We start from the raw sequence: 12585 nt of genomic DNA, 5'->3' as shown, positions 1-12585 counted from the left end.
TAATTTTCATAATATATCATGCAATTCCGCCAAGTAACGCCTGCTTCTAGCCGAAAATTACAAATCAATAAAAATAAAAATGTAAAATGCCAAATATCCTGCCAGTTGACACTGTGAAATTTAACCAACGGCTTGTGGCAGAACTCTTGTAAAAAAAAAGTACAGTATTCGCGCAATTCGCGCATCTTTAGGCCCATTGTACTTTGGCTCTATATAGTTTGATATGCGTAAAGCGCGGAAATCTTTTAAGTTGTACTAAGGGATTCTGGTTAGTCTGTGTACAACGGGAACGTGGTAGTGGTAAGATTATATACTCCTTGGAGTAATATTGTTCTGTGGATTATATACTCGTTGCCCGTTGAAGTTTGGGGTAGTCATCAAATATCAAAATTACATCAACATTGAAAATGCGCTGTTGTGTTCCTTTTTGTAGAAATAGTACCGAAAATGTCTCTAAAACAGATGGAATCAGTTTCCATGCGTGAGTGCTATACATTTTAATTGCTTTTCTTTCTAACATGGGCGTGCGCATCATAAACAGATAAAAAATATCGTAAGGAAATCTGCACGCCTGAGAGTTCTCCATAATGAGATCCGTGCCTTGTAGTGGGCCGGTAATGGGTTGCTGGTGATGATGACGACGCAGTGCACAATGGTAGACTGACCCAGTGTTCACTGGCACCCTGCACTTAATGTGCTGAAGTCAGCTAGTCAGAAATAAACTACATGGGTGTGGACTCCACCAATCCGTTCTAGGCCAGCATGGTGGACTACGGCCTTAAACACTTCTCATTGTGGAAGGAGGTTGATATGATGATGTGGGAACACAAGCAATCATACTCGAGCAAACTATACTTCATTGACTGGTAATTGTAATAAATAGTTTCCCTGACGAGGACTCTGGTGCCCTGCGAGCCCAGTGGCTACGCAGCCTGGGAATGCAAGGTCAAGTGCCGGCTAGTGCGGCAGTCTGCTCCCAGCATTTCCTGCGCGAGGACATGCGAGACGCGCGCGGTGATAGGTCTCTCTGCGCCGGTGCTGTGCCTACTGCAGTACAGGTTGGTGTTTTTGTGCTCCACTCTTCAGGTTGTTCCTACCCTCTGATCTGATACATCTGTTGCACTTAATAGTTGGTATGCTTATCCCTGTCTCGAGAGAGAAGTGCTGTCGGCTAAAAAAGTATTGTGTAATGCAGAGTTTGTAAAATCAACTGTCAACATCATAGATAGACAATCAATTTTGTATACAAATCAAATCAAATTGGCACTCTTTGTATTTCTCTTCTTTCATTCATCATAATTATTTTATAAAAAATAATAGCCTAATGGTTTAATTATAGTCCATGCCAATATATATATAATAATAGTTTGAGACAAAAGTAAATTGATCCCTCAGTTGCTGGTAGGTAAATGGTAAGTAAAACTGTATAATTGCATACAATTAATTAAATTTCATATAAAGACCCAAAATTTAATGAAGTAATTCCATTTATATTGGAATTATGAATTTTAGACTCAATTTTAGCTATAAATCATAGCTAAAATTGAGTCTAAAATTCATAATTTCAAGGCATTAATATCAAAATGCATAGTTAACTTCATTTTTTCTGTAGTTGTATGCATATTAAGTTCTAGTTCTACAGTCCAAATTCTATATATACAAAACTTTGAGCTAGATGAATAAACAAAGTGCTCTTATGCACCATAACAAGAGTTAGACAAGTCATAACTATTTCAGTTTTAATATTTATTTAAGTAATACAGTGTAAAAGTAAATAAACTCATTATTATTTTGTTGCAGGTTTGCCTGATATGCCTGGACACTGATAGCCCAATGATTTCAATGAGTAAATACAACTTGGGAGAAGCATATGTACACTTAACTGGTTATTCTGTAAGTTCTTCAACAGTTATACGGGTAGAATGGTAAATTTTTTCTCATCTGTCTTATAATGTTAACAATCTTTTGCATACCTTTTAGTCTAAAATATGTTTTAATAGTACATTCTGAAACGAGTGTGGTAAATTAAATTTTTCACTCGAGGCGGTTTTAAGCTTGTGAGCTGTAAGCGAGCATGATAAGGAAGCTGAGAGTAACACACATTTCATGCAACGTTTTTCATGTGACTAATTCTTTAAAAATACTTTGCGTACGGTAAGAAACAATGGACTATTAAGATATTTCACAGACACAAATTGGCCATAGTTAAGATGTATTTGTGATTTATATTTAGTAGACAGTGGTGCCAAATCTATTGTATGCAAATCTGTAAACGACACTAAATTGACAGTTCTAAATCAAATACTTCATAATATTGAAAACAATTAAATAGTTCCCTACCATAGAACCTTGATTGAGGTTCTTGCTGGTTTTGCGGTAGAAGATGCAGCATTTAGTGTTTTAAACAGTGTACTGACAGACTTGATGATTTCAAAGTTCTTATAAAGTAAGCAATACTAAGACAAGAATACTTGAAATAAAAGCTCAAATAAAAAAGCTTTTATTTAAAGTGTAAAACCAGCAACCTAATTCAGTACAGTGCCCAATGCAAACTTCAAGTTCAAGTTAATCTAAATATTTAATAATTTTTTTTCAGTTGTGTAATGAAGGAAACCTGAGGCATATACTTTGTATGAAATGTGCTCAGAGATTGACAAACATTAGTAAATTCAGAGAAAAGAGCTTAAGAGCTTGTACCCTGCTGATGGACTTAATTGAGAAATATCAAATGGTAAGTGAAAAACTGACAACAGTTTGTTATATTGTGGCTTACCTACTGGTAAGCATTTTTTTTCCCCAAAATAGCAGCTACACAAAACACATGGCTTGATACCTGTATTAATCAATACAACCTACAATTTGTCAACCTACAAGTTGACCTACAATTGAATAGCCAGCTATTCAATTGTATAGCCAGCTATTCAATTGTAGGTCAACATATTTTAAGTGTAGCCGCTATTTTGGTAAAAATAGCAGCTACACTTAAAAATACACACTACAATATAAAAATTGCGGACAGTAGGTAAAATATAGAAACCCCTTTACCACAGCTTGTGCCTCTTGCAAAATCGTTCAAATCCCACACCTTTAATGCAGTATGCATAATAAAGTTAAATGCTTGCATCAATTTTGGACAACATTTTTATTACTCTTGTCTATCACAGGTTACAGTGAATTTAAGGCCCCTTTCTATTTTTTGGTGTATATAGATGACTCGCTGTTGCCCGCGACTTCGTCCGCGTTTGTGTTTGTTTTTAAAGTATCCCGTAGGTTTATTTGCCAGATGTGTGGCAGTGGCAGCAGCAAAAATAATAGATTGCGCTAGGTTTGCAATGTTTTGGACCCAGAATTAAAAACTTACAGAACCGTCATTCAGCCATTATTGTATGCCATGCAGTGTGTCCATTAACAGTGAAACATTTCACGCACGTCTAACATCACACCCGCGGAATGTTGCTAGCTCACAAAGTTTTATCCCATTTTATGTTAAGCGTTTAGAGCATTGGGATAAATAATTGCTGTCAATTGCTAAATGGTATCAAGTGAGTAGTGACTATCCGCCTAGCTGTTCGGGATACTCTACTAAAGTTGCGTGGTTTCCGTCTGTTCGTAATTCTGTGATTTGGATTTGGAGGTTTGAATGAGAATTTAGTGTACGTCGATTGCAGCTTTTATCACTAACAAAGAAAAGTAATTGTTAAGTTAGGAGAGAAGATACTAAAATACTTAGTTATAGTAATAGTTTTTAAACAGAACTTTTTCAATTAAATGTAGCTCTAAAATAGTAACTCCTTTGATTAGGTATAGTCCTTGAATTATTAAACTCGCTATAACTTCTCACTAAAAGGTCCGATTCGAATAAATTAAAAAATACTTGATTTAAATGATTTTTGTATACAACATTTTTCAATTTTTGGTAACATTTGTGCAATTTTATTAAGGATCTAATAAAGCTCTTTTTTGGTGAAAAAATAGTTACAATCGGTCCATTTCTTTCAGAGCCTATTCGGTACAAACAAACAATAAAATCTTTCCTCTTTATAATATTGAGTATAAAAGTATAGATCTGCCACGCCCAGTCAGTGGCACTTGTGACATCGTGCTGTATGCACATAATCATTTCTTATTTTTTAAGACTCATAGAAATAAAGGCAATTCTGATTGCTTCAGATAACGCCACTGGACATTGCGCACTTGCAGAGCACGCTAAACTCCAGCCAAGCATGTTGCTCGCTAGGTTCAGACCCATGTGACCTGCACGTGCTGGATGGTACGAGTACATATGCGCAGACAGAGCTTCAGTTAGGCAGCTGCTTAGGCATGCCGCAGGCCCGGGAAAGTGCAGATCGGGATAGCGTAGACATTATCCGCCAAATAGCTTTGCTGGATAAGGCTCAATTCATCAGGCAGCTTCATCAGCACCACTCTGTACTGAGGTGCTGGGTGAAACTAACCAGAATATCACTTTTGGAAGACATTGGATCTTTTAAGGTGAGACTATCTCTCTTTTTGACTTCTTTAAACGTTTTCCTATCACAGTATAAAGGACTACGTCAACGTTAAAAAAGCATGGGTCTAACTAGGTTGCTTCTTAAATGGTTTTAAATGTCATTGTGTTGATGATAACAAAAAAAAACAATCGGCTAAGTTTGTTTGTGGGCTTCTTTTTTAGACCAACAGGACTAGCACAGGCAGGAGACAAAAATGATATCCCCTGACAAGGGATATAATAAACGTGTCCACCTGAATAGAAGACGAATATTATTTCCAGTGTTCTGAGAGTTGATAAAGCTGTCAAGAACATACATTTTTATCCTCTCCCCGGGGAGATAGTTGTCTCCTGACCATACTAGCCGTGCAGGGCGCGTTTGGAACCCGTAGATTTTATTTACAGTTGACGAATTTAGTTAACGCTATCCACTCGCTTCTGTGTCATGTTTTACATGTAATGTACGCATCAAAACTGGCATCTATGTGCCTATTTGAATAAAGAAATCTTTGACTTTTACAATTAAAACTAAGAATTAAGGAACATTGTATATTTACACACATCAAGTGGGAGCAATTGTGAAAAAAAGTGTTCGGCGAAACATCTATGCACCGAGCGACCACTTAGAAAATTAGTTCGCGTTTTAGTTTGCAACGTTCTGAAATCGTATCGGGTCATTTGACGCTCTTAACCTCGATATTTTTAGCATCAGGTGGTCTTTGTTACAGACTCGCGCGATGTCTTCCTTTGGTGAGACGTCTCTAGTCAGTGAGGACAAGACAGTTCCAGGTGGGTGAGCTTGTGCTTTCTAATCCCCGACGCAAAAACGACGGGGTGTTATAACTTTGATGTGTCTGTGTGTATGTGTCCGTCTGTGTCGTCGTATTTCCCAAACGGATGAACTGATTTCGATTTTGTTTTTTTAAACGCACTAGCCCACTATTTAAACGCGAAAATAGCCTATTTATCAATAAAATTTCGAACAAAACATGTCTGGGGAGAAGTTTACCTAACCCTTGACTCTTCTCATTCTCAGGCCCGTACCTTGAAGTGTCAGGCAATGATGATTTAGATGAATCCACTGGAACGCTCACTACACCGATTAATGTCTGCTTTTTTGATTGTTGTCTTCGGCTCAACTATACCTATAGGTGCTAGATTTTATAAAGAATCTTAATAAACTTGTCATTCGTATAGATTTTGGTTATGGCTCGGAGGCTCGGTGCGCATGCCCATTCTAAGGCAGGGACTGGGTCACACTTCGGATATAAAAGAGCTTCGAGGGAATCGGTTAAGGATTGAATATGGATGGTTTGGTTTTAAAAGAAAATGGACAAGTCTATCAAGGTATCATCAACATCACAACGTCTCCTTCCGCAATGAGAAGGCGTTAAGGCCGTAGTCCACCACGTGCTGCCATGTGCTGATTAGTGCACTTCGCACACCTTTGAGAACATTATGGAGAACTCTCCAAGGCATGCAGGTTTCATCACGATGTTTTCCTTCACCGTTGAAGCAAGTGATTTTAAAATTGCTTTAAACACACATAACTTAGAAAAGTTATAGGTGCGTACTGAGCGTACTGAGTCGAACTCGACTTCCCGAAAGAGAAGTCGAATTCCTACCCGCCTACCGCTTGAACTATATACATATATAGGATATCCGGTCATGACATACTCAGGGCCATTTGACCTTATAGCTTCTAACTAGGGTCTCAACATTATCAAAGCCTCAAGATTGATTTCGCCAAAATTACAAATGGTTTTGTTTCGTTTTGTTTGTTTTAATATGAAGCTTTTTTCAAAACAAATTTATTATTACTAATATTATAAATGCGAAAGATTGTATGGCCATCCATATATTATGTTTTTTACTCTTTTACGCACATACTACTGGATTTTGACAAAACTGTTCAGTAATATAGGTACACAAAGGCTATAATTTCAAAAGATATACCTGTACAATCTCTTTAAAAATAAAATTTGCTCTAAGTTTTATAATAATAAGTTTCAAGGAAGTTTGAATAAAATGCGTGCCATGTGAGAGCTATCTTGGCGTGCGTTGCTTAAATCAGTAGAGTTAGATGAAAATAATACGTATCGTGGGATTGTACTTTGAGGCGAATACAGTAGAGACAGCATTTGAACTAAGCCGCGGACGGATAGACGGACATGGCGAAACTCTTTCCTTGTCTCTACTACGGGACACTAAAAAGCAAAGTTTTCTATAGAAAAAAAAGGAACATCTATAACTTTAAAAATATGGTTAGACCATATACCTATTTAGACAAGAGATATTTGAACTCTTAAGCTACGGTCATTAGCGATTGGCACCTTTTACCTCATTGAAGCTCCAAGAGAAAATAACTGGTTAATTTTCGCGCACGCCCATCACAGTCTGTTGTTCTGTTTTATATATCTGCTTGCTCAATTAAACTTCAGTAACAGCTTCAACACTTTCAATTTTGCTATTATTCTTTCTATTTTGAAATCTCCTAACATGAAGGTAATGTATCGTTTGTAGCTACTTATGTGGGCATCAACAGTGTGTGCACAGGTACAGAAAACTCGCCACATTTTCTTCGATTGTTTCTGGTGGCGGCAACAAGGCGGCATACTTTCTCCTCTTTATCAACACTGTTTCCAAACACCTATCTTCTATATTTCATCTTTATGCCAATGATTAAAACTTTGTCACTCCCACTGTTCTACATGAAGCAATTCATATATATCTAAAAAATGCTGGCCCGAAGCGACAAATGGTGCTAGGCCTGACTAACAATGATATAGTAACCAGAAAATATTGAATTTCAGAATATGCCTTGCAACCGAGTCTTGCATCGGATTATGGAGCAAAGGGTTACTGCTACGACCAGAGCCAGCAGGTTTTTAATGAAAATGAAATAGGAGAAATATCCAATAACAACAGTCAAGCGAATACCCTACAAACAATACGTACACCTTCAACAAATGATTTACGGAGTAATAATGTTTCTAACTTAGCACTGAAAAATTGTTTGGTATTGCTTCATGATATTTTTGAAGAATCAAACGGAACTGGATCAAAACTAGATGAATCACTGACGGAAAAACCAACAGCCATTACACATGAGACCAACGCACAGAGAAAAGAAATCTACACTCGGGATTTATCTTGTGACGAATCAACGAGTCATAGCGAAGTCCCAGCTCAAGAATCAATCGTTAATAATGTCAAAGTTTATAAAAGTCATCTACCGAAAGCTGGTCAGAGCGGAACAGCAAGTCCAAATATTGACATTACATTGCAATGTGAAGAAATGCCGGAGACCAATAAAGACCGTTACACTTGTGACACTTGTCAGAATGATTTCCGTAGGGAATGTTCGTTATTGAAACATATAATGTTGACACACACTGAAGAAAAGTTTTTTAGTTGCGAGTTATGCAAGTACAGTACTAAATATAAAAATAATTTTGTGTTACACATGGAAGCGCATCAAAGCGAGAAATATTTTGCTTGTGCGTTATGCGATTTTAAGTGTACCATCAAGAGTAGTTTAGTAAGGCATTTTAGGTCTCAAACTTGTATAAAATCTTTAACTTGTAAGTTATGCCAATATAAATGTACCACTAAGAGCAGTTTTATAGAGCACAAGAGAGAACACAGACTCGAGAAACGTTTTGCTTGTAAGTTGTGCGATTATAAAGATGCTAATAGTGGTAATTTGAAAAGGCACATGTTAATCCACATGGGTGCGAAACCTTATTCTTGTAATATTTGCACGTATAAGGCTCGTTTTAAATCTACTTTAGTGGAACACAAAAGAACACACACCAGAGAGAAGCCGTTCGCTTGCACACTGTGCCAGTACAAATGCGTTACTAGAAGTAACTTAGTGGCTCACATGGGTACCCACTCTACGGAGAAACGTTTTGCATGTCATTTATGTGAATATAAAGGTGCTGTAAAGAGTAGTTTACAGAAGCATATGAAGGTCCACATTGGTGGGAAGCCTTATGCTTGTCAGTTTTGCCCGTATAAATCTAATTTTAAATCTAATCTAGTGGAACACATAAGAACGCACACCGGAGAGAAGCCGTATGCATGCACGGTATGCCAACGTGAGTTTAGTACGAAAACTAATGTACTGACGCACATGAAAATTCACTCTGGTGAGAAACGTCATGCTTGTAAGTTATGCCAATATAAATCTTTTCAGAAGGCTAATTTGGATAGGCACATGCTCACGCACACTGGTGAGAAAAAATTTGCTTGTAATTTGTGCCAGGCGAAATTTACTTCTCAAAGTATTTTGACGTCACACATATTAAGAGTTCACACAGGTGAGAAACTGTTTTCGTGTAAATTTTGCCAGTATAAAAGTATTGATTGTTCTCAGTTGGCTGTTCACGTAAGCACTCACACCGGTGAGAAACCGTAGGTTTGTAAGGTATGCAATTTCAAATGCACTACCAGTACTTACTTAGGAAAACACATGAAACTACATACTGGCGAGAGACTTTATGCTTGTCAGTTTTGCCAATATAAATCTATTGTTAGGGGTAATTTGATCCAGCACTTGAAGAGAATTCATCCTGATAAATAAAGTTTATGTTCAATCAATAAGTAAAATTAAAATTTAATCAATTCAGTTATTTTATCATCCAATAACTGTTGCCTGCGATTTCGTCCGCGTTTGTTTTTTGTTTTAATGCATACTTTTAAGTGGCGTATTCTTGTGAGAAAAATCGAGTGTAGTTTTTAAAAATAACTTTTTAATGTCTTAAACTCGTGATAACTTCTACATTAAATGCCCGACTAGAATAAATTAAAAGGTATTAGATGATAAAACTATTGCGATTCTAATTTAACCAACTTTTGTTTCTACCGACGCGCTAATAATTTTAGAACATGAAGCTACTATTGCAACTTATCTATAATAGTTAGATATATTCCTTCGCGGACTTTTTTGTACGTAATAATGAGTACTTTAATTAAGTAAAACATATTTTTTCTGTTTCGTAAACGTATTTCACTTCAAATATAAACTACCATTACAAGCAGTTATTAAGTTTACTTATAAGATATTTTGAAGCGGGAAATAAAAGAGATTTTCAAATAAAAAAAAAAATACTGACTAAGTGTATCGTGGGCTTCCTCATAGACCAGGGCGCGTTTGGTACCTTGGTAGCTTTAATTTTGACTTGACAAACTAAGTTATCGCCATCAACTTATTTTACATGTAATGTACGCGTCAAAAGTGCCCTATAAATGAAAAATTAGCGACCCATCCAATTAACAAAATGATTACCGGCCATGAAATAGTAACAAGGAGAATATTTCATTTCAGACAACCCTTTGGGACCCGGCCTTAACTCCAGAAGCCAGCACGTATTTGACGAAGTTGATCAAACAAGTTCCCTCACCAGTAATAAAAGAAATGGCAAAAAACACATACCCACAAAACAAGATTTACAGGATGATAATATGTCTAATATATCATTAAAAAATTGTTTCGTAAAACTTCAAGATATTTTTAAAGAACTTGAGTCTGACATAGAGACTACCTCGATTCAGGGTTTAAATTGTTGCGAAACAACGAGTTATAATGAAGTTCTTGCAAAAGAATCAGTAATTAAGGATGCGAAAAGTTATGAACGGGAGTTACCAAAAACAGCACAACGTGAAATACAAGGCTTTAATATTGATAATAAATTTCAACGTGAAGAATTGCCGGCGACCAATAAAGACCGTTATACTTGTGACATTTGTAACAATGATTTCCTGAAGAAAAGTGCCTTAGTGAAACACATAATGTCTCACACTGGTGAACAGTTGTTTAGTTGCGAGTTATGCAAGTACAGTACTAAATATAAAAATAAATTAGCGATTCACATGGAAGCGCATAAAAGCGAGAAATTTTTTGCTTGTGCGTTATGCGAATATAAATGTACTAGAAAGAGTAGTTTATTAAAGCATTTGAGGTCACAAACTTGTACAAAAACTTTAACTTGTAAGTTATGCCAGTATGAATGTAGTACTAAGAGGAGTTTTATAAAGCACAAGAGAGAACACAGTCTACAGAAGCATTTCGCTTGTAAGTTGTGCGATTATAAAGGTGCTCGCAACGTTTATTTGAAAAGGCACATGAAAATCCACTCTGGTGTCAAACCTTTTGCATGTAATTTATGTGAATATAAAAGTGCTTTGAAGGATAGTCTACGCATTCATATGAGGATCCACACTGGTGAGAAGCCTTATGCTTGCCACTTTTGTCCGTATAAAGCTAATTTTAAATCTAATATAGTGGACCACATAAGAACGCACACCGGAGAGAAGCCATATGCATGCACGGTATGCCAATATAAATGTAAACAGAGTCACCATTTGACTGAACACATGAGAAGACACACCGGTGAGAAACCTTTCACTTGTAAGCTATGCCATTTTAAATTCGCTACTAGCAGTTACTTAGCAAAACACATGAAAAATCACTTGGGTAAGAAACAATTTTCTTGTAGTTTTTGTGAATATAAATGTATTATTCAGAGCAATTTAGTGAATCATCTGAAGAAAATTCATCCCGATAAGTAAAGTTTTGTGTGGGTAATTGTAATACTTGTTATGTATACTTTTATAATAAATCAGTAATACAATCTGCTTGTAGCCGCTTTAACCAATTGGGATGAGTTAAAGCGGTAATATAAATATTGTAAATATAATTTTATAATTTTTATTAGTGTTTTTACCTACACTTGGGGGAATTATCAACTTTATATTTTTTATATGCTTTTTTAGTCTATAAAATTGTAAATATAGATAAGAGAAGAAGAAATTATTGTTATTAATTTTTGTATAGTGAACTATGGTGCTGACATTCATTCTTATTAATAATTAAGACAAGTCATCAATAATAAAGAATTACATGGAAAGTTTTTTTTGTTTTTTTTTGTGTATTCATTTGTTTGTTACCTAAGTTCGGCTCAACGACTGAGCAATTATTGATATATCTCGCGTCCCATAGGTGGAAATATAGCGGAGTTTATTTTATATAGAGTTTTTAAAAAACTGCAACGATCAAAATGCATTATTTAAATGCGACGACGTAGCTTTGAAACCACTAAACATATATCTATTTACATACATTTTTGGGGGTCGTTGGTACTCGCGTCCGTAGGAATTACCGAAATTAGGTTTTAACCCTTGTTACCCTACACGTGGCCCCTGGGTGGTGCTAAACGAGTATCATTTTCTTAGGTGGTAGGCTTCGGCCGTAGCTAGAATTACCACCCTGCGAGCAAAACCGCGCCGCAAAATGACTGATTGTGTCAGTTGACTGATGCGATTTGTCGTGTTCCGGAACGATGCTCGTAGTAGCTTATCTAAAGGGGATGGGTATGTACAGTTGCGTTGCGTTTAATGACAGGATCCGATCCACGGGGTAACTACACTGGACGCCTCGAATTGGAGGCTAGCGGGATCCGAAGCACGGTGCACCGCTGGCCGACCGCAGGTAGTAGGGGGCCCAACTAATAGGTTCGTCACCTATGAAAGGCTGCCCCGCCAACTAGCGAAAAATCCTGGGATGGCTTCCATCGTGCTGGTTGACGACCAGAGAGAGGACCCGATGGTGATTCCCAGGGGGGTTCGGGCGTCCCCGCAGTCTCCAGTCGAGTCTTCCTTTTAGTGTGGTATCTTCGTGGATTGAGGAGTCTACAAACGTCGCGCCTCGTACAACTGCCATCCCTTTTCCTATTCACCCTTTACATCAAATGACACGCAAAATGAAGAAAAGTAAGTATACACAGCGGTTGCACCTCCTCTCCTTAAAAGTGCATTTCTCAAATATAAGAGGAATGCACTCTAATCTCTTTGCAGTCCACCATCATCTGGAGACTGAGAGGCCGCATTTACTTTTTCTTACGGAGACACAAATTGGGGTTCCAACTGATGTAGCGTATCTTCAGTACCCAGGGTATTCACTTGAGCATAATTTTAAACCTCGTGCCGGGGTCTGTATGTTCGCACGTAATGACGTCTGTTGCCGGCGTCTCCGTAACTTGGAGGTACCCAACTTCTCAATCATGTGGTGTCTATTGGATACAGGTACGGAT

General features: G+C 37.1%; 1 protein-coding gene across 4 annotated transcripts; it reads left to right on the top strand.

Moving 5' to 3' along the window:
- The first annotated feature begins 363 nt into the window (after positions 1-363).
- LOC120625310 (zinc finger protein 845-like) lies at positions 364-11226 on the top strand. 4 transcript variants are annotated; one of them, XM_039892341.1, is made up of 9 exons: positions 364-481; positions 884-1058; positions 1801-1917; positions 2597-2731; positions 4171-4491; positions 5218-5278; positions 7303-7918; positions 8691-8814; positions 9822-9950. In XM_039892341.1, exons 1-8 carry the CDS (start codon positions 408-410, stop codon positions 8785-8787), a joined length of 1596 nt encoding a protein of 531 aa, XP_039748275.1. In that variant the 5' UTR covers positions 364-407; the 3' UTR covers positions 8788-8814; positions 9822-9950. The 4 variants fall into 4 exon arrangements, with proteins under 4 accessions (XP_039748275.1, XP_039748273.1, XP_039748272.1 ...); XM_039892339.1 differs by having other exon boundaries at positions 1801-1893; positions 7303-8814; positions 9822-11226; XM_039892338.1 differs by having other exon boundaries at positions 7303-8814; positions 9822-11226.
- The last annotated feature ends 1359 nt before the right edge of the window (positions 11227-12585 follow it).

This window comes from Pararge aegeria, chromosome 7, assembly GCF_905163445.1.
Source record: "Pararge aegeria chromosome 7, ilParAegt1.1, whole genome shotgun sequence".
Lineage (NCBI taxonomy): Eukaryota > Metazoa > Arthropoda > Insecta > Lepidoptera > Nymphalidae > Pararge > Pararge aegeria.
The sequence above is the reverse complement of the archived record's forward strand: the minus strand, read 5'-3'. Positions and strand labels throughout refer to the sequence as shown.

Excerpts from the sequence above, each read along its gene's own strand:
- LOC120625310 (XM_039892338.1), top strand. The coding sequence starts at position 408 with ATGCGCTGTTGTGTTCCTTTTTGTAGAAATAGTACCGAAAATGTCTCT. Across the intron at positions 1,059-1,800 it reads CTGTGCCTACTGCAGTACAG|GTTTGCCTGATATGCCTGGA; the intron begins GTTGGTGTTTTT and ends ATTTTGTTGCAG. Across the intron at positions 5,279-7,302 it reads TGAGGACAAGACAGTTCCAG|AATATGCCTTGCAACCGAGT; the intron begins GTGGGTGAGCTT and ends ATTGAATTTCAG.